This window comes from Thamnophis sirtalis, unplaced genomic scaffold (genome assembly GCF_051295495.1).
Source record: "Thamnophis sirtalis isolate CommonGarterSnake01/CBP01778 unplaced genomic scaffold, rThaSir2_p1.2 scaffold_11, whole genome shotgun sequence".
Classification (NCBI taxonomy): domain Eukaryota; kingdom Metazoa; phylum Chordata; class Lepidosauria; order Squamata; family Natricidae; genus Thamnophis; species Thamnophis sirtalis.
In genome coordinates, this window is record NW_028261391.1 from 41,523,126 (window position 1) to 41,545,927 (window position 22,802).

The 22,802-nt window shown below is 39.4% G+C and overlaps 1 protein-coding gene across 1 annotated transcript in view; it reads left to right on the forward strand.

Moving 5' to 3' along the window:
- Positions 1 to 2,493: 2,493 nt before the first annotated feature.
- The window catches only part of EFHD1 (EF-hand domain family member D1), a 32,066-nt gene continuing 11,757 nt past the window's right edge, over positions 2,494 to 22,802 (forward strand). Inside the window, exon 1 of the mRNA XM_014052856.2 lies at positions 2,494 to 2,927. Within this exon, the coding sequence (XP_013908331.2) occupies positions 2,596 to 2,927 (332 nt within the window). The 5' untranslated portion in view covers positions 2,494 to 2,595. The remainder of the gene's footprint in view (positions 2,928 to 22,802) is intronic.

A 22,802-nucleotide genomic window follows, 5' to 3' on the forward strand; every position in this document is an offset into this window, starting at 1 on the left:
TTAATACCAATGTTGCATGAAACAATTTAATTAGTAAAAATTTAAAACTGTAGAGATTTTATACACAAGTACACATATTCTTGAATGGTAATCATTCTGGATTAATATGTAAAAACATGAATTATAAAAAGGGCATTCTTAAAAGAATACTTTCCTGCTTTTTCAACATTTGTTCTAATTAGATTTTTAATTATTTCTCCAAGTAGTGATATGGATCAGAATTTCAATGGTAATTTTTTAGCTAAAAATAACCTTCACACTAAAGGATATTACTTTAAAGTTACCACTTACTTTACACTGTTATTACAGTGTGTATGTATGTACATGTATACCAGGGGTGGGTTTCAACTGGTTCGCGGCGGTCCCTGTGAACCGGTTGGTCGGCGAACCCGGAAGTAAGTAACTTCCGGGAACGGTGACGGGCCCACCCGCCCGCCCTCCTTACCCGGTTTTGACTAGTTCTGCGCTTCCACGCATGCGCAGGACGCATACAGCGCCTGCGCGATCCTCCAGGAGCAGCTGGAGCATCGCACAGATGCTAGTACACATGCGTGCGCCATGCGCGTGCACGAGGACGCCACCGGCCCCGTTCCAACCGAACCGGTTGGAACGGGGCGAGAAACCCACCCCTGATGTATACATATGTAAGTATAAGCAATTTCCTTTCTTCCCATAATCTCTGCACATGCCTGCAAAAGCAGAAATAGGGACTAAAATATTCGGTTGTACAAATTCTATATATAGTGTTAACTCCTATCCTAATTATTCTCAATAATTTTTACTTTCCATACTAAAGAATAGGCTAAAAAGACAAGCATCTTTAAACGTCTATAAAAATAGTAATTCTCACCGTTGCATCACTTTCTTTTCTCCTGCATCATTTGGGATTACTAAACCTAATTTTTAAAAGGATTAAAAAGGAAACAAGCCTTCTCTTCCTTATTAGTAGCACATAGAAAACGTGGTTGTTGCTTTTACTACTATTATGTCCTGCACTTGTAAAATAGATTACAAAAAATGTTACATGCAGAACAAACAAGTTTAGTGAAATTTAAATTCCAAGTTAGTGTACATATTGCAACTTTAGTATCCTACTCCTAAAATTAACAGAAAGTAAAGTGTTAATGGTTTAGGTTAACATATATTGTGCCTGCTCTCTATTGATTTGCATGACTGTCATTTATGAGCATAAGTCCCATATTATACATATTTACCTGGTGATAATTTCCAGTGAATTCATTCTGAGTCTAAGATTACTCTATTTAACTGTATTGCCAGGTAAATGCATATGACAAAAGCCAATCTTATCTGTACGTCTAAGCATACACAATTCACTAAAGATGTCATATATAGAATATTAGAACAAAAAATGGAGCCACACTTCAACTTGCACTGACAAATTGGCAATGATATATCTGGTTAGGTTCTGACATAACACTTCAAACAGGAATGAATATAGTGTATAGTTAGGTTATAGCTGTAGGCTCTTTGGGCTGTAGACCAAAAATGATGACATAACAGGAACATTTATTTTCTAAGAAAAAAAGATCCATCATTATCCTGAATGGCTGATGTTGAGGCCAACAGGCATTTTGGCACCAGGTTTCCTATTCCATTTGATTTAAAATGTGTTGGCATGTTGCAAAATGAAATGTGAACCTGGCATAACATTTATTTCCAAGTATGTTTCAGAGTCCCATAAGCTTTCCAAAGGAATAAAAATGGATAACTGCAGGCCAGTGCTTTATTTGGAAATGTTCCCAGATACACTGAAAAAGGAAAGTGTAAACATAAGAAACAGGAACTGCTCTACTAGTTGCAAAGCATTTTAGGGAACCCGTGCTCTGCAAGTGTTCTTGTCAGCCATTTTATGAACAGGCAAATCCTCAAACTATTATTTGGAGTGTACCAGAACATATCCCCAAAATTTCACAGCAGCTCCAAGAGATATGGCACTCCTGTTTTAAAATATACTGTTTACAATGTAATCTTAAATCTATCCAAGGAAGGTTTGTTATATACTTTTCCTCTCTTCCATCAGGTTTGAAAAGGCATTTCTGACATCTGACAGCCCCTAACAGAAGACAGGAGATGGAAAGAGAAAGGGAAAACCAAATGCACATTAGAGTGTAGCTTTAATCACTGTTATACATTATACACTTTCAGTATTAAGACCCAGGCCAATCCACATTTTACTCGGAGGTGGAATACAGCGGTTCCTCAGCTATCATAAAAGTGCAACAACAGGTGTTTGTTACAGCCAGAGAGAAATAAAGGATCAACGCCGGATTCGATGACAGGTGCAGCGGAAAAAAATAATAATGGAGGAAACTCTGTCTGTAGAGTTTGAGCTTCCGCGACAGGGACAACCCCAGAGAAAGAGACTTTACTGCGATGGCGCGCCAATCCCCGGCGCCTCCTTAAGTCTCAGCCCGGCCTCTCGCCGCTTCCCCGCCCCCGGCCCTCCTTCCCCGCCAATTCGCCAAAGTCCTAGAATAAAGTTTGCTGTTAGCGGGGCGGGTAAGCTTTTAGCAAAGAAAGGAAGCGAGCCCAGCGGCGACGGCGGTTGCAGGGCACGCTCGTTCTTTCTCGACCATGGCCTCGTCCGAACTGGCCCAAAAGTTGCAGAGGCGACTGCTTCGAGACGGCAGCACCTCGGAGGCGCCTCCTGCAGAAGAGGAAGACAGCCTTGCCCCTGAGCCGGCCGGCTCCGAAACGAGCCCCGAGGACCCGGCCGACGATCCGGCCGAAGACCGCGATGCGCTGAATGCCGCCGCTGACCCGGAGCTGAGCGCCAAGCTGACTCGCCGGCAGGACATCAACGCGGGCGCGGCACAGCCCCGCCTCACCCAGGTCTTCAATCCCTACACTGAGTTTAAAGAGTTCACTCGTCGGCAGATCAAGGATATGGAGCGCTTATTTAGACTGTAAGCATCGTCTTAGCCCGCACTATCCCTTTACAGTTCCTCTTTGTAATTTTCGATCTTGGCGAACTTGAAACGCCTGAGTAGTTTTCTGTAGTATTTATTTCTAAATCCTTGACGGATTCGAGGATCCACGTGTTTTTAAAACAATCCACTCGTGAAGCTCGGTTCCAACAGTGGTTTCTTAGTATCGATGAAGTCTGTGGAATCGTTGAAATTCAAAGTTTCCAACCTTTTATGCGGAAGTTCAAAATTTCTGATATGACTCAATCATGAGGCAGTAGAGGAAAAACTTGGAAAAAGTTGGTTATAACTGTACCTGCACTGACTGAGGTGGAGGTCAATGTTTAATGAGAGTATGATTGACTCCAGAACAGAAGAGTGCATAATACCTATATGCTAGATACGTGCTTTCCTGGAGAAATTTAATTGTAGTAGTAAGGTTTACTTTTGAGTAAACTTTTACAGAACTGTCCTATGTATCACACTTTCCTCAACTGCTCTGATAAATTGAAAGGTAATGTGAAAAGTCACAATAAAGCTGGCTAGATTCAATGGAATTTAAATCAGCATTCACAGGATTGCAGACTAAAATTTAGAGCAAATTCTGCAGATCCAGATTCTCTTTTCAAAACGTTGGTATGACTGGTTTGCTTTTGTGCTTCTGTGTTTATCATTTTAAAAAGATAAACTTCACCAATCTTTTCCCTCGTGTATATTAGTTAATTCTCAAATTTCCAGTTCCTTCTTTTGCTGTTCTTGCAAAATGGAAACCTGTAGTGTTTCTTTCTGCCAATTATCTGTATGGTGAAAAAAAATACATTCACTTGCTAAATTAAAAAAAAAATTTAGTCCACAGAACTGGAAGGGTCAAGTTAAGTCTTCCTATTGTTAGGCTTGGTATCTTATCTCTGTGGTCAGGATTGGAGCAGCAGTTTATATTTGGCCTTAAAAATCACACTGCAACAAAAAACCTAACCTTCCCCACCCCTGCAAAGTCAACCATGGTTATATTTAGCTTGTGCTTTTAAGTAATAAAAGATGTACTGTTTGTCACTTGTTCCAATTATGTTACTAAAAGAGGAATTGAAAAAAACTTTGGCCTGATTTGCTGTACTATTGCTATTCCAACTTATTAATTATGTAGCCTTATAGCTGCTATTAATAAAGCAAGTCATAGAGTTCAATATATGTTTAATGGGATAGTAAACTAAATTAATATTATAATCTTTGCTTGATTGAATTTAATGGGATTGGCTTCTGAATTGACTTCTGAATTGACTTCTGAATTCTGATTGGCCTTTTCATCCTTGTTCCTAACTGTAATACAGACATGCCTTGGCGACATCTTTTTTTTAATGACATCCCTGGGATGTCTTCATTCTATCCCCACCCCATGAGTGAGACAAATTTAAATCATTGTGAACATCTAGTGGAAGCTGCAAGAAATCCATTTTGCTTTGCCACCCACTATGTCAGAGATAGAATCACATGACCAGTAGTAAGAGGGATTAGAGAGGTGTTTACTGCCTGTTTCAAGCTATTTTTGCCTTCCCTTTCCCAATCTACTTTTCTGCTGTCAATCTGCTGGACATGATGGTGCATGGTATATAAGGAAAAATAACTTCTTGCCAGGGCTTATAATGGTACCAGGGTGAAGTGGCATAACAGGCTGAAATAGCATTATAGAGAAATGTTGATATGCTTCTTTCCCATTGCTTCCTGATGTGGAAACTGTAAGTTGCTATTGGTCAACTGTATAAAGAAAGGAAAGAGAAATTTTAAGTGCCTGTGACTTACGGTAACTATTTTCATGATTGTTTTTTAAAACTTTATTCAGAATGGGATATAGGTGGAGAGCACAGGAAGGAGACAGACCCTCCTCATTTCTGTTGCAGCACTATGATTGGTAGATATTTTTCCTGTAGCCTGGTGATAGGCAGAAGAGAGAGAAATGAACCTGTCATTTTGCTGATCGTGAATGCACAAAATTAGGATGGCAACTTTCTGCAGTGAGTCAGAACAGAGGTAGTAGCAGGATATGGATCAGCAGCGGGAGTGGCAAATTTCAGGTTTTGAAACTGAGTGATTTTTTGCTGACTCAGATATAGTTGGCTAGATTTTAGTAGCAGGAAAAGTATTTATGTTATCTTGATTGTCATACTGGAATTGCAAAATCCTGGTTCAGATACCTACTTAGTCACTGAGTTACTTTGGGCCGCTCCTTGACTGAGCATACACATTGTGGTATGCCATTGGCTTGTTGAATAAATGATTTACAGATCATACAGTAGTGACTGAATTCAGATTATATACTAAGATGTTATTAGTTACTAAGCTAAACCTGAACATAGCAGTTTACATGTTACATTATTTGTATTTGTATTTGTATTTGTATTTATTGGGATTTATATGCCGCCCTTTTCCCTGAGGGGACTCAGGGCGGCTTACAACGACAAGGGAGGGGAGGTGCAAGGTCAAAATAAAACAATATGTGAACAACAGAAAAATAATAAAACCCAACTTTCATTCAACAGTCAAACAGTCAAACACTCGGGCGGGTAATTAGGAACCTATCCCCAGGCCTGCTGGGAGAGCCAGATCTTGAGGGCTGCGCGGAAGGTCTGGATAGTGGTGAGGGTGCGGATCTCCATGGGGAGCTCATTCCATAGGGTCGGAGCAGCAACAGAAAAGGCTCTCCTCCGCGTGGTCGCCAGTCGGTATTGACTGGCAGATGGAATTCGGAGGAGGCCCAGTCTGTGAGATCTAATTGGTCGATTTAGGGAGGTGATCGGCAGAAGGCGGTCTCTCAAGTACCCAGATCCACTACCATGGAGTGCTTTAAAGGTGGTCATCAGTATCCTGAAGCGCACCCGGAGACCAACAGGCAGCCAGTGCAGCTCGCGGAGGACAGGTGTAACGTGGGCGAACCGAGGTGCGCCCACTATCACTCGCGCGGCTGCATTTTGGACTAGCTGTAGTCGCCGGATGCACTTCAGGGGCAACCCCATGTAGAGCCCATTGCAGTATTCCAGTCTAGAGATCACAAGGGCTCGAGTGACTGTTGTGAGGGCCCCCCGATCTAGGTAGGGCCGCAACTGGCGGACCAGGCGAACCTGGGCAAATGCCCCCCTGGTCACAGCTGACAGCTGGTGATCAAAAGTCAGCTGTGGATCCAGGAGGACTCCTAAGTTGCGGACCCTATCTGAGGGGTGTAGAATTTGACCCCCCAGCCTAAGCGTTGGTATATTAGCCAAATTATTGGGGGGGAAACACAACAGCCACTCGGTCTTATCCGGGTTGAGCACCAGTTTGTTAGCACTCATCCAGTCCTTAACGGCCTCCAGACCCCGGTTCATCACGTCCACCGCTTCATTGAGTTGGCACGGGGCGGACAGATACAATTGTGTATCGTCCGCATATTGATGGTATTTTATCCCGTGCCTCCGAATGATCTCGCCCAGCGGTTTCATGTATATGTTAAATAGTAGGGGGGATAGGACCGAACCCTGAGGTACTCCACATGTTAGGGGCCTCAGGGACGATCTCTGCCCCCCCACTAACACCGACTGCGACCTGTCCGAGAGGTAGGAGGAGAACCACCGCAAAACAGTGCCTCCCACTCCCACCTCCCGCAGTCGTCGCAGAAGGATACCATGGTCGATGGTATCGAAAGCCGCTGAGAGGTCAAGGAGAACCAGGATGGACGCATAGCCTCCATCTCTGGCCCTCCAGAGATCATCGGTCAATGCGACCAAAGCGGTTTCTGTGCTGTAACCGGGTCTGAAGCCGGACTGGAAGGGGTCAAGATAGCTAGCTTCCTCCAAGGCCCGTCGAAGCTGAAAGGCCACCACCTTCTCAACAACCTTCCCAATAAAGGGAAGGTTGGAGACAGGACGAAAGTTGTTTAAGATGGCTGGATCTAACGATGGTTTCTTTAGGAGGGGTCTCACCACCGCCGTTTTGAGTACGGCGGGGAAGTGCCCCTCCCGAAGGGAGGCGGTGACAACCGCCTGGATCCAGCCATGTGTCACCTCCCTGCTGTTAGCCACCAGCCAGGAGGGACACGGGTCCAGGGACATTAAACTATTATGTGTCCTGGTTATCAGTGGTTTACCATGATGTGTTAACCTTGTCACTCTTATCACTATCACTTAGCCTGCGGAGGTGAGAGAAAGTACAGTGCTTATTTATTTGACTTATATGGCCATCCAATTCATAAGTGTGTGACAGTTGTTGAAATTTTATGTTAACATTATCAAAATTTGCTTGATGCAGTTGCAGGAACAATGATTCCCAGAAGAGAAAAATGAAACAGCTTATGAGGTTGAAGAATCAATGGCTTTACAACATGTGGTATGACAGCTGCAATAATACAGAGATTCCTCTCTGACATGTATCTTACAGGAGATGTTTCTGCTGAGTTAGGAGTTAAATTCACACCTTTGAGATAGACATCTAGACTCATAAAGAACATTCCATGCTTAAGGAAGAAAAATTGTGCAATCTGTAAAACTCATGGAAAAAAAAACTTGTCTGCTCAGCTCTCCTAGAGAAATTGAAACTAATGTTTTTTTCCCCTACCTTCCTCATCCAATCCTTCAGCAGCCAATGTAAGTCTTTGTAGTTGATTAAAAATGCTTCCATATGTTGCCATGCTAACTGAAGTTTCTGATTGAGAATATGATAGCCACAAGACACAAGTTGCCCAAAACTTACAACAGTTCGTTTAATGACTGTTCATAGTTACAATGGCACTAAAAATGTGACTTATGACCGTTTTTCACAGTTACAACCTTGTAATTGCAGCATCCCCATGATCATGTGATCAAAATTCAGATGCTTGGTAACTGGTTCATATTTATGACTTGCTGTGCCCCAAGTGCGACCTTCTCACAAGCAAAGTCAATATGGAAGCTATGTTAATTTAACAACTGGGTTACTGACTTATCAACTGCAGTGATTCACTTAATAACTGTGGCAAGAAAAGTCATAAAATGGGACACAACTCACTTAACAAATGTCTCATTTAATGACATATGTTTTGGACTCAATTGTGGTTGTAAGTTGTAACAAATACAAACCTGTATTTGTAGCTGTAGACCACAAATAGGCTGTGAACAAGTGCTCAACAATGTTTTTTTCTTTTTTTTTCCAGCTTGCACTGTTTTGTGAAAGCCACCTTAACAGGCCTTGGTTCAGTGCGTTTATTTCACTCAGACATGTAAATAGATGCTAATATGTAAATAGTGAATAGATAATAAGATACCATACTTTACATCAAATTCTCAGAAACAAAACTCAAAAACAAAACCTACCTGGATTTCCAAAATGCATTTATTGTTAGTAGATAATGTAACAGAATCTTAAAACCTGCAAAATCCATTCTCCAAGTCAGCTTATACTCTGTGCAAATCAGGTGGAGTATTTAGTCTTCTGAACTAAATATATCTTTTTTGTAATGATCCTGCTCTGCCTTCATCTTCCTAGAGTCTGTTAAACATTCCATGTTATTTACTTATCTGTGGTAAGAAAGCTTCACCCTTGGTTGACCAAGAACAGACGTTTATATGAAAAGAAAAAAGAAAATTATTGAATGCATATGTTTATGCCTATGTTTCTTAAAACATATTTAAAAGTAAAATAAAGCAAAAAAAATCACCATAGGTAGTCATCAAAGTTAGAATAGCTTTGGAAAAGTTTTTTTTTATAACCTGTAAAGCACTTCCAGCTAATGTAAAATATTGTGCCACGTATCCACGATCCCATGATTATAATTTGGGTTCTTTGGCAAACTGTTTGCACTTATGACCAGTTGCCAAGCCCCTCTATGATTGGGTGGTCATTATTTGCAATCTTTTCACAGAATCATAGGGCTGGAAGGGACCTTGGAGGTCTTCTAGTCCAACCCCCTGCCCAAGGCAGGAGTTTTTATACCATCCCTGACAAATGGATGACATATCTTTTCTTGAAAACCTTGAAAAGCATCACAACTCCTGGAGGCAAGCTTTTCCTTTGATTAATTGTTCTTACTGTTAGGAAATTCTTTCTTATTTCCCGGTTGAATCTCCCTCTGACAAGTTTCCATCCATTGCTTCTTGTCCTGCCCTCAGGTGCTATGGAGAATAAATCAACATCCTCTTCCTGACAGCCCTTCAAGTATTAGAAGACTGATATCATTCTTCTCTGAGCCTTCTCTTCACTAGGCTAAACATACCTAGTTCCCTTAGCAGTTTATTGTATGATTTAGTCTCCAGATTCCTTATCATTTTCGTTGTTCTACTCTGCACTCTTTCTAGGGTGTGAGCATCATTTTAGAATTGTGGTAACCAAAACTAGATAGTAGTAGTATAGCCTTTATTGTCATTGTACCTCATGTATACAACGAATTGGTTTTATGCAAGGCACTAGTCCAAGTGTGGTCTCACCGTGGAGTATTATTACTTATCATGATTTTAATGCTATTTCTCTGTTGATGCAGCCCAGAACTGTATTAGCTTTTTTGGCAGCTGCATGCTACTGACTGATCCTTAAGCGATAATCCACCAGGACACCTAGATCCCTCTCACAGTTACTACTGTTGAGCCAGCCACCTCCTATTCTATATCTGTGCATTTGGTTTTTCCTGTCTAAGTGCAGGACCTTACTTCTCTCATCACTGAACTGCTTCTTGTTGGATAGGACCTAATGTTCAGGTCTGTCAAGATCCTTCTGAAACTTGAGTTCATCTTCCAAAGCATTGGCAATCCCCACCTCCACCCCAAGTTTAGTGTTGTCTGTAAATTTAATTTCCCCTTCTATCCCTTTATCTAGATCATTTGTGAAGATGATGAAGAGCAGGCCCAAGACAGACCCCTGAGATATCCTACTGCATATTTCTCTCCGTGTAGATATAGCTCAATTGAGAACTACATGCTGAGTGCAGTTGGTCAGCCAACTGTGAATCCGTCTGGTCGTAGCACTGTCTATCCCACATTGTTCTCCCTTACCAAGACGTAGGCTGTAGTCTACTTAGTCAAAAGCATTACTGAGGTCGAAGTGTACTATATCCATAGCATTTCCCTGATCCATTAATTTAGTACTTTATCAAATATGGGAATAAAGTTTGTCTGGCATGATCTGATTTTAACCATTTGGTTCTGGAGATTTGAACTCATTCAAAGCAAATAAGTGTTCTCTTATTAATATCTTATCAATCTTTTTTTGCTGGTTTCCCCAGAAAGTCAGTGGAGAAGCCAGCAAGGAAAGTTGCAAGTTGCTGCCAATAGCCGAAAGGCCTCCCTTTTTGTCTCTGGGGCTGGCTGAAAGCTGCCTGCTGAGTAGGCTCAGCCCTCTGCTGGACTGTAGAAACCAGGCTTGGATCTGTAACCTAGCTGAGGTGTTATCTTCCGCATATAGAAGAACACTGGGAATGCCATTGTTTTGAAGGCAAGAAAGATTTTTAGCCTTCAGAACAATGGCTTTCACTAACTTTCTAGCCTTGTAGCAGTAGATAGTGAAATGACTCCTAATATTTAGAGATGGGGATCTGTTGTGGGCTAAATCTATCCTTTCTGGATTAATTGTCTCTATCAGTTAATTTACCAGTAGTTTTAGAGTTTGCATAACATTCACTGTGTACCCCAGGGGATTTATTTGTGTTCTGAATCCTACAGCAGAGGAACGCAGCCTAATGTCTTAGGACCATATTTAACATCCAAAGCCTTGAGTGATTTAAGTAATTTAAGAAATTATTAAATTTTAAAATTTAAATATAAATAAATAGGTACTAGTATAGGGCAATGTTAATTTCTTTTGATGTAAAAATTTGGTCTTTTCCCTACTTTATTTGTCAGTGGGATAGATATTAAGTAGTAAATATAATTGCCAACATTGGGTCAACTAAAAAAGCTAAAGTGCCAGTTTGGTGGATATTTGAAGAAAAGTAAGGAAATTTGAAACACACTACGGGGGTATTTTTTATGCAAATAGCTGCTTATGCAACTTTCATTATTTGATCCTAATTAAATGTGTATAACCTTTGCTCATAGTCACCCTTAACTTAAAATGAGGACTTTTTAGAAAGGAAAACATACAGTTACTAATTAAACTTAATCATGGCCTAGAGACAAGCTGGGGAGAGAGGATAGATAATTCCAAGAGAGAAAATGCTAATAAGTCTCTTCCAGATGAAATAACATGTGGAAAAACAAAGCAATTATTATTCAGCATGGGAATTCCGCAAGAGATTTAGTCAGTTTGAGTAAAAAAACGTCATAAATGCACATAACTAGAATTTTAGCCAAACCATGGCTTAAACGTTCACCAACTACTTCAGTATTTTATATCTTTTCAGTATAAAGTATTTTATACTTTAAAATGATAATCGGGCATTTTTTAGAATGATAACTTACACATTTGTTTATGTAATCAAAATGTTGCTGTATAAAGCCTAGCATCTTCGCTGTAAGGGTAATTCCTTATGACAACCTAAGCTGATTGTCTCCCCTGCTGCTCCTAGCTGTTCCTAAGCTGCCTTAAAAAATTCCATCTGGATTGCTCTGGTTTTGTAACTGGGCTAAGTTGATGTTCATACAGGACAGCAGCCACAGTAGGCCCTGGCTGGTAGTTCTCTTGCTTCTTGTCCTACCAATTCATATAGGAGAGTCAACCCTTTCTAGATATTTTCTGTGTTAATGGGTCTCTTAAAGTTTGCCTTTTCTTTTCAGCAGTTGTTCCCTCCTTCGTGATCTCTTTGCCTTTCCCTTTGCTTTCCCAGTTATTTGTGCACCTGTATGCCCTCATACTCTCTTCTCTTCTTTTCTTCTATGAAACTCACACAGAGCTTTTCTTTCCCCATTCTGAATTGTTCAATCATTGCTTTGATGGTACAATGATTGAGAGAAAAAGAACATGTTCTTTCATTTAGCTTTGTGTAGCAGTGAAATACTGATAGTTTAAGTCCATAAAAGAAAAGATTTAGAGTTGTTGGAATTTTACAGCTTTATTCCAAAATTCCTAAGCCACAGGTTAAAGGTGATTTGTGTACATTTAAAAAAAAAACAGAAAGTATGGTGGGTAGAAATAAAAAAGGTGCCTTCTTGGCAGTTGTTAAGGGTAGAATGGAGGTATGGTGGTGGAAGAGTTGGAGAAAACGTAATGACCATGACACTTTATTGGACTCCATGGTATTTATAGAACTTCACTGAATTAACTAAAGAATTAAAAAGGAAGCTGCTGAGTAAGAGGGAACATAGCAGTCCAAGATGAAATGGCCATGTAGGGCAGCAAGCAACTGCTGGAAGGGAGGGGACTTGCCAGGCACTATTCCTGATCACAGTGGGAAATTTTGCTAAATTGGAATGAAGCACAATAGATTGATAACACAAAAGGACTTAAGATAACAAAAGTAATTTTGAAACAGAGCTTCAACAGTTGAGTGGAGGGGTAAATTTGTGATAGGTTTGGAGTAGGCGAAAGGCAACACCCATTTTTGTGTTCAAGAAATGGTGAAAGGTGAGATATGGACTTTCAGCTAAGTTTAACAACCTGACCATTTCTTAGAAGAAATTACTGACAACAGAGCCCTTTAATTGGAGCACCTTTGCCCCTGGGATTACTCATCAAGATTATTTTCAGCCCTGACTATCTAGTGATAATAATAATAATTAATTAATTTTAACATTCAACCACATTTACTTAAAAAAAAACCTGTATTGTTAGGTGTGTAATATTCCTTCGCTGTCTGAAAATCAGAAACATTACAAAATTCAGATCATGACTTCTTCTCATTCTACAATTAAACCATGATAGTGCTTGATATTGAAATAGTCAAGGGCATTGCCATTTTGAACCAGACTACATACCTGAACCTTTGTCTTTTTAAAGTATTCATGGGGCAGTTTAGTTTATAAAGAATGTAAACACTAGAATAAGAAAGTGAAAATTGCTACAGTGGCAACTTTACAGTGGGTCTTCTTTACTTTTTGGTTTAGGAGAAGAGCCTTGTAATATAATTCACAAAATTTTGTATCGATTAGGCTCTTCAGTCACAGCATGGTGATTTCTCTATTAGTCATACTATCTTAACTAGCAAAATGCTCAGTTAGCTTATTTTTTTAAACATTAGTAGCTCTTCTAGCTTCAACATAAATATTTCTGTTCATAGGAAAATTAAGCTCATAGGTTCATAGGCTTTATTGTCTGTAATATTCTTAATACAGATCCGTTGTCATTTATGCATGCTATGGCTAGTATATTTGTCTTCTTTTTCTACTGGAATACTTTCAAAAAATTATATTTAAAACTTTCATTTTCTGTTCTCAGAACATAGGTTCTGTGGACTAAGTATTTTTAATTATTCTGAATAATGAAAGTGGTACTTAAGGCAGACTGAAGAACATATTTTAAAAAAATAGATATATTTAGAATATTTAACAAATAAGAACATAACAAATAATAACTTGATTGTTCTGTTTCTTCCCAAGTGTGATACACAGAAAAAGAGTTTGAATGACCAACACTTCTTTCATTTTTTAATTGCATGTTAAGTTGCATGTAATCACAGCAGGTCCATGACTATGAATTTAGGAATGCCTCAGTCATACAGAAATTGTGAATGAAGATAGCATTTTAATCTTTAAATAAGCGCTAAGCATTGAATGGCTGTAATCTATTTGCTATATAACTTTTAAAAATATTTTGACAGGCTTATTTAAAAAAAATGGAGACAGGATAAATATGTATAGGTAGTCCTCAACCTACAACAGTCCATTTAATAACTGTTCACAGTTACAATAACATTGAAAAAAGTGACTTATGACTGTTTTTACACTTATGACCATTGCATCATCCCCATAGTCATGTGATCAAAATTCAGATGTTTTGCAACTGATTCATATTTATGAGAGTTGCAATGTCCTGGGGTCATGTGATCACTTTTTGCAACCTTCTGACAAGCAAAGTCAATGGGGAAGCCAAGTGCATTTAACAACCGTGTTACTAACTTAACAACTGCAGTGATTCACTTAACAACTGTGACATCTCATAAAATGGGGCAAAATTCACTTAACAGCTGTTTCACTTAGCAACAAGATCAATTGTGATCGTAAGTTGAGGACTACCTGTGTACTAGGAGATTTGTTCAATCTAATACCACTAGAAAAAGGAAGAATCATGCAAATAGTTTCATATTTATTTCTCCAAATGCTGGGGAAACTTTATTTTTCATTTTGCACACAGGTTCATGTGCCATCTCAGAACTGGGAATATGAATGCATAATCCTGGTTAAATTCAGATGCCTTGGATTGGTCATGAGGATTACTAATAAGTAATTACCAATACAATTACAGCAACAGTTCTCAGTGTAAACAGTCTGATTAGCTGGAGGCCTTTAGCCAAAGAAAATTAGCCTCTTCTATAATGGGAATAAAAACAAAGGAGCAAGAAGAAATTACTGCTCATTTGAAAGGAACACTAGGATTCCCTTGCCAAAACCAAGTGAAATAAATACTGTCTTTGGGATCTGATACAAAATTCTAGCGTTGGGTGCAGCATTTACAGCAGTCAGTAAGACCTGCTTTCTGGGAGCAGCAGTTTCCCTTGTGTATGATACAGTCAACAACACACCCACTTTAGGAATAGGGAGTGAGTTAGATGGAACTTTGATATGGATTTTGTTTTCTATGCAGTTGTTTTACTGCTTAGTTTTGGGAGTGGAGCCACACTTCATCTTTTTCGTTTCTTTTTGGCTATGATCCAATCTCTGGTGCTGTGGCTTGTCTCTCTCCTTTGTCTTTGTGCTCTTTGAGTCAGCTAGTCTCTGTGGTATGAAGTTCTTTCTTGGTTAATCTAGTAAGAAACATGAAAAAAAAATTCTCTTATCAAAAAGGGAGCTGGATTTTCTATTACAGTAATCTCCTTTATTCACAGCTACCAGCAGTCTGGAAAATGTACTAGTAAAAAAGCAATATATTTTTACAAACATGCTTCTGCTATTTAATTGAGTTGTTAATTATTGTAATGATGTACCTTGCAATTCTTTCAGTCAGAATCTGTATTAAGAGAGAGAATGTATGAGAAAAAGAAATTTATATAAACAGGCCCTTATATTACTACAACCTCCTAACCTCCTTGATTTATTGAAACAGCTCTCTTGAATTATATATAGAATGTATTCAATCCACAGACCTAAAATTTAAATACAGGTTGTCCTTGACTTACAACAGTTCATTTAGAGACGGTTCGAAGTTACACCGGCACTAAAAAAGTGACTTATGACCATTTTTCACACTTGTGACCATTGCAGCACCCCCATAATCACGTGATTTATATTTGGATGCTTGACAACTGACACACATTTGTGACGGTTGTAGTGTCATGGGGTGATTTAATTATCTTTTGCAACCTTCTGACAAGCAAAGTCTATGGGGAAATCAGATTCACTTAACAACCATGTTACTAATTTAACAACTGCAGTGGCTCACTTAACAAACATAACAAGAAAAGTTGTAAAATGGGGCAAAACTCAACAAATTTCTCACAGCAACATAAATTTAGGGCTGGATTTTAGTTGTAAATCGAGGACTATCTGTAGTTTCAGCTCTACTTCAGGGCAGGAAAAACATAATAATATAACATTGAAATCCTATCCATTATCACAAATGACCCATTTTTTTAAAAACAGTATTTTAACTGAAAATCCAAGTACATACTGAAGTTCTGCACTGATACCACCATTTCATCCTCATGCAGGAATTTCAGATTATATATTGCAATTCTTTAAATACTGGTGGTTCTCAACCAGTGGTGGGTATCAAAATTTTTTAGAACCTCTTCTGTAGGTGTGGCCTGCTTTGTGGGAGTGGCTTGCTGGCCATGTGACCGGGTGGGAGCAGCTTGCCAGCCATGTGACTGAGTGGCAGTGGCTTGGTAGTTATGTCACTGGGTGAGTGTGGCAAACTTGTAAAACGTGAAACTGACTTAACAACACTCTTGCTTAGCAACCAAAATGTTCACTCAAAAACTCTGGCATTTGAAGCACGCAAGTCTTAAAGCTGTCAAGTTACAAGACTCTTGCACCCCTAATCCTTTAGAAAAAAACCCAGGGGTGTTCAAACTTGACAGCTTTAAGACTTGTGGACTTAAACTCCCAGAATTCCTCCTCTCGCTCTTCATCTTGATGATGTGCGGACAGGTGGGGGGAGGGAGCTGGAACTGGGTCATGCACAAAGCATTATGGGTGTGGCACGCCTGCGTACAACCCCCCCTGCACTTCCCCCCGCTTTTGGCACATAAGCCAAAAAAGATTTGCCATCACTGCCCTAACCTCTTCCTTTCTAGTGTTCAGACTTCTCACTTCTTAACAGGTAGCAGTTGGAAATGGGTTTGTTATATCATATTGATTTTCATTGAATTCTACTCTCTAAAGCTCACTATATAGTGAGATGGGTAGCATATAAATTTAATAAATAATGAATAAAATACACTCAAATTACTATCTATTTGTTGTATATGGCATATCATTTTTATGAATTTTTTGCAATATGTGGCAATATAAAGAATGGTAATGATATAATCCCTGGGGCATTTCATAATTTATTAAGGAGATCTAGATATGAAGTACCACAACTAATGTCTTAACTTATTTGTTAGAAAATGAAGAATAAATATTACTGTATAGATACAAGCCCAACTTTGAACCTGTATCACATAATGAGAATAGCAAAATACCAGTATTTTTCTCTCTCACTGCCTTGATTGAAAATTGTCCAATGGCAGCTCTCAGGATGCCTTATAACCTATTAGAGAAGGATAGATAGGATACCTTGAGCCTGCTGAGATATGTTTACAAGACAATTTATCAACACAATTTATTGTGTTTGCTCTGATATAGATTCCACTTTTACAGAAACAAGTTGGATAACTCAGGCAACATTTTGTGGGGTTATCTTTGTACTTTCCGAGAAAATAGATAGGATTCTCGAAAATGACTTCTGCTATCTGTGGGATGTATCAATGCCTGCAGAGATAGCAGAAGTCAGGAAGCTGGGTGAATCATATACTTTTGGATCAGAGGTATTAAATGGTCACTTGAAAGGGGGTGGATGGGCTGGCAATATAAAATAGGTCATCTCTTGATACAACCAGCTTAAATAGCTTCCAATCAGTATTCACCCTTCATGGAAAAGTTTGTGGAGAAGATATTAAGACTACAACTACAAAGAATCTTAGTGCCAATTATGTAGATGAAGCAAATTATGTAGATTGGTTTTAGCTGAGTTTCATATTCAGGAATGGGACTGAAATTCTATAGGTCATTTTGGAAAACCTGAATTGGAAGGTATAGCCCTCCTACTCCTATTGGATCTCTCAATGTCATTCTGTCAGGATTTCATGAATCCTTCCTATATCCTGAGACTAAACATATTACTTGCATTTTGTTTCAATTAAACCAACTAAATATAAACTTCCTTTTTAATAGCATATTTCTTTTTGCAGTTATATTTTCCTACGAAAAGAAATAAGTCACTTTGGTATAGTGGTTAAGGCACCAAGCTAGAAATAGGAGACCATCTAGTCCTGCCTTGACATGAAGTCAGCTGGATAACTTTGGGCCAGTTGCTCTCTCAGCTTTGGGAAGCAGGCAAAGGCAACTGAAATCTTGTCAAGAAAACTGCTGGGACTTGTATAGGAGGTCACCAGAAGACAAAAACTGATTCTAAGGAACCCCACCCCGCTACCCCCAAAGGAGGAAAAGGATATGATGAAACAATTCTGTCTACTGGCTTGTCTCTTTTTACCACTCTTAGAAACTGTGTGTATATACTGAAACAAGGGTGATGATTTTTTTGTGGAACTGTTGGTGGTTGTTAAGGTGTGATATATTCTAATTTTGCTTATATATTTTATTAGACTCACTTCCTCCTCCACAGTAATTCAGTTGTTCTACTGTCCGTCCATCCCCCACCCCCGTCCCCAATTTTGACTTTTTGTTAAAATTCTGAGAGGGCAAATAGATTTTTCAGTATTACAGTTAGGCTCCTTGCATTTTTTAACTTGGTATGGGTCATCTAGAATGAGTTTCTTGGATTGTGATCAACATTAAGGAAGAGTTAACACTCAAGTTTACTTGATTGCAATTTATTTCATCTATGGAATTCATAACTATTTTTTACTGAAACTCAAAAGAGGCATTATCTTTTATATGGCCTCTGTCATACAAGAAATACAGCTGATTGTACTAAAGATAATGATTGGTAGTTTGTTGTTTCAGATATTCTCATAGGCAATGTGTGGTAAGAGAAGGAAATATAATAAATTATAAACTTTCCATTTATTTATTTGACATATCCTGTCTTAATGTGTATTAAAGGTTTAGTATGAAAACAAGTGTAAAATTTTAGATTTAATTTAGATTAAAAAAGTAAAAGAAAATGGCTGGCTGAATGCTGCTACTGAGGTATGATGAAATCCTCACCCTTTACTTAGGTTATCATTGAGCTCTTTCTTGTCTCGAAAAACAAGTTTGCCTTCCTTGCTTCACAAGCTCACTGGCTACTCACTGTACTTTTTAAAGTGGTCTCAGAAGAAAAAATGTTCCTTTAATTTGTGTTTGTATTGCTGAGCTGTTTCATGTACGGTTTGCTCTGGCTGAATTGAAAACAGATTGAATATTCTGCAGCCACTTTGCTTTTTGTGGCAGTGTAACATTGGAAAGCTATGCTTTGAAAGAAAGATCTGGCACAGCATACTGAACACCTATTGTAATACTGTGATAGAGCAATGCTTTGCCATCTCAACCCACTTCTGGCAAGACCCAGTTTCTCACAATCCTTGCTTTGTGTTGTTTCTGTGCTGGAATGATGGATATGAGAGACTGCTCGTTGGCTGTGGACCCTGAGTCAGTTAACCCTTCTGGAGCTATTGCTGTTCTCGCAAAACTGCCTTACAATTCGTGCAGCTCCCATAAAAAACTCTTTTTCAGAGTGGCAGGATGCCAGACTTCGCTTTTGTAGTTTTTGTTTGTGAAATTTTGATTTGGGCAGTGACCCAGTAAGCGGAGAGAGAATGAGAATGAAATTTCCTGGGATTGTAACGACTACTTCTGTGTTACAGCCCTTCTCAGAATATAGGAAATACCTTATTGCAATTCTTCTATCATTGCAAGTACATCATTGTTATAAGAGAGAGGGGGGAAGTATCCTATTTTTCTGTGTGTTCTGCAAGTGTTTAAGGCTTATGTGTTACTTTTACAGAATTTGGCATGGTTGACGTTCTTATCTGCTAGCTGAAATTCATAACTGCTAACTATCTTCAGGGCATAGTATAGCCTATTATCTTTACTGAAATCATTTATGTCCATGTTTTTGTTTTTGGACTGGAGGCATTATCATAAAGTGTATGAACTGTGATGGTTACTTATATCCCTACTGTGTGATTATTTATCATCCTGACTTCAGAGAAGGGGTGGGTAATTCATTTTCCTGAGACTGTTTGGAGGAGTGAGCCAATAGGACTGCTGAGGCCACTGTCCTGGGCCTAATGTATGGGCCATCAGAATTACTTTGAAGAAGTCCTGAACAGACTATCATGCACTGCCTAACAGTCTTATCTTCATACATAACAATGGATTACTCTAGGCTTCTTTCCTTTGGGGATTGCTGAAGCTGCACAATTAGGACTAGATTAAGATTTTATATCCTTTAGGGCCACTATGGACATATCTTAACTAAACTTGCCTCTATGCATCTGGCAGGAGAGTGAGGCGGCGGCGTGCCGTTTCACCTCGCGCAGAGAACTTCCACTCGGTTCTGGGCGGCAGAAGCCCCGGAACCGGGTGGAAGTTCTCTGCGCGACTGAAACGGCCGCTGCCGCAGGGGAGCCGCAGGGGAGGGTGGTGGGACGCGACCACACCTCGCAGACTCGCAGCGTGGTCACTGGGAACCGCACAGCACAGGCGCCGCCACGCCAGCAGAAGCTCCATGAGTCCGTGACTGAGTGGAAGTTCTTTGTGCGAGTGGCGGCAGCTGTTTCACTCGCGCAGAGAACTTCCACTGGGTCACGGAGCTTCTGCCGCCCATGGCGGCGCAGCACAGGGACTGGCTGTGACGCGAGGAGGTGAAATGAACTCCGCAAAGGGGGAGAAGGAGGAGAGGAGGGCTGTCTCCTCCCCCCAGCGCCTCCCGATTCCCACCGGTACCAATCCATAACATGATTACTCACCAGTGAGTAAGCGCAGCTGCAACCCCAAAAGATGAAATGAAATGGAGACTCGCACAGGCGTGCTCAGCTAAGCGGAGTCCAGCCAATCAGTGAGCTGGTTGGGATGGAAAATTTTCAGCACGCGCCGTGCTGAAAATTTTCCATCCCAGCCAGCTCACTGATTGGCTGGAGTCCAGGCCAATCCAACCAGTGAGCGGCAGGCTGGGCTGGCTTAAATTTGTAGGATAGAACAGAATGATGAGCCAACCCAGCGAGCTAGCAGCTGATGGGCGGGGGAGCGAGGGAGCTGCGAGCGCCCAAAAAAGTGTTTTTTTTTAAGAATGGCGCGGGATGCGGGAAAATTTATGAAAAGGCGTGCCTGTCCCGCCAAATGCGGGATGTCTGGTCACCCTATATTAGGGAAAAGTGTCTCTAAGTTGGCAGTTGGTGACAACTAGGCTGTTTACTGGTAGCAAGGTACTAGGATCATACACCTTTAATGTAGGATCTGCATTGATTATCACTTGCTGATTGGGCGCAATTTCTGTAGTGGAGCATTGAATTTAAAAACCTTAAATGACTTAAGGCTGTTAAAGGATAATTGTTTAAAGGATCACCTCTCCCATTATGAATACACCCAGGTTTTAAGTTTTGCAGAGGAAGCTTTTTTGAAAATGTTTCTGCTGTCAAAGACCTGTCTTTATAACAAGCCAAAGAAAATTTCCTTTGGCATTGCTGCTAGTATGCTCCTGTGTTGCATTTGGATCATCTCTTTTAGTATTTAGAAAATTTGATTTTTAAAAAGCTGCATGTCTTTTGCCAGATTCTTAACTGATTTTAGCATCAGATTTGGGGTTTATTTTAGATTGTTTTTTCTCTATTTGCATTAAAATATATTAGCTGCTTTAAAAATAAATCAACACTTTAATGAATTTCCTATTAGTTAAAATTAGGGCTCTGAAAAAGTAGTTAATTGTGGATTTTTTCTATCCTAAAATATATTTATATAGCAGACATTTGAAAGACTTAAGTCTAAGAATAATACCTGACTTTATGACTCCTAGGGTGTTTGGCCCAGACTGATCTGTGCATATTATCTTTGTTTCTTAATTGTTCCCTGATCCACTTGGCTTTTTTATTTCTTGTGAATCAGCCCTTCTTATCTACAAAACTGGTTTTTCTCTTTGTAGTTTTTTTTTTCAGTTACAGGAAGTGGGGGTGTGTAGCCAAAGGGACATTCAGACTAAAGAGGAACAATAAAATTTAGTAATGATTCATCTTATTTTTGCTGCCAGTGGCAAGGAATTTTATGTATGTGAAGTGCTTTTGTGTTGCTAAACATTATATCATCCAATTTTAGATTTCGGTTCATCTAGAAACCCACAAGCTAATTATGTTGTAGGCCTAGAATTCTTTATTAACATTTTAAATAAAGAAGCTAAAGGTCTTTCAATGAGAAACATATTTTTTCAATTTTCTCAAATTGAGAGAAGGCACTTTAAAATCCACAGAGGATATTTTTAAGAAGAAATCATAACAAAAATACTAGTATGGTGTTTCTTTCAAAAATAAATGCCTCTTAAAAATAATATTTTAATTTCTAAAATTCTTTTTACATATCTGGATTATGTTTTGCAATTGTTGTATAGATCTCTCCCTCCCCCTCTCTCTTTTACATATGTCTGTTTGAGGACAATAATTAATCCAGGCTTTCATGGTTGACATGCCAATAAAATTGTTTATTATTGTATACAAACTTCTACTATAGAAGGTACAGAGTTTCTTTTTAGAGCTTGGGAAAGTCCAGTACCTGAAGCCCTCTTTTGCTCCACAATGGCTCTCAGTGCAGAGCTACCATGCTAAATGGCTTTCTTGCTTGGTATGATTTTGGGTTCCTTTTAAAGCCACCTCTTTGTCCAAGTCTCTGCCAACTGTCATATCAGAACTAAGTGAATCTTTTCCACTTCCTGTCAATCTTTTTCTGATTCAGTTAAAATTTGGATGACACTGAGAGGCTTTTTTTAAAAATCACTCTATTTAAAAGAATAATACCATATTGAGGATTAAGGGATGAATAGGACATCCAAGGAAAACATTTTTTCCCTTTTATGTATGAGTGACAGGCTATGCTTCATTTTTTATCTCAGGTGGTATGTTTAATTATGCAGACGATTTTCATTCAATCTTGTTAGATTCTTTGACACTGCCTGGACAAGTCCCTGCAGTTTTCTTGGCAAGCATATTCAGAAGTCCTCCTTCCTAGGACTGAGAGAAAGTGCTAGCCCAAGATCACCCGCCTGGATTTGTGCCCATGGTGGGACTAGAACCCATGATATCTGGTTTCTTAACCACTATATCAAAATGACTGTCTATATTACAAAGATCAAATAGCAATTCCGCCTGTTGGTTAAGACAGCAGACTAGAAGGCAAGAAACAGTGAGTTCTAATCCTGCTTTAGGCATGAAAGCTGTCTGAGTGACTTCGGGCCAAGCCAGCCATCATATTTATAAAAGTAATAAAGGTGGGATTAAAAAAAATCTAAAAAAGAAAAAATTGCAACCTTATATTCTAATTATCATTTCTCTTTCGGCATAGAAAGCAATCAAATGACAAATTTCAGTCATATGGAGCTATTTGCTTCAAGTCTGATCCTGCTAAGGTAACACCATGTGGTGGGAGAGATAAATAAAACACG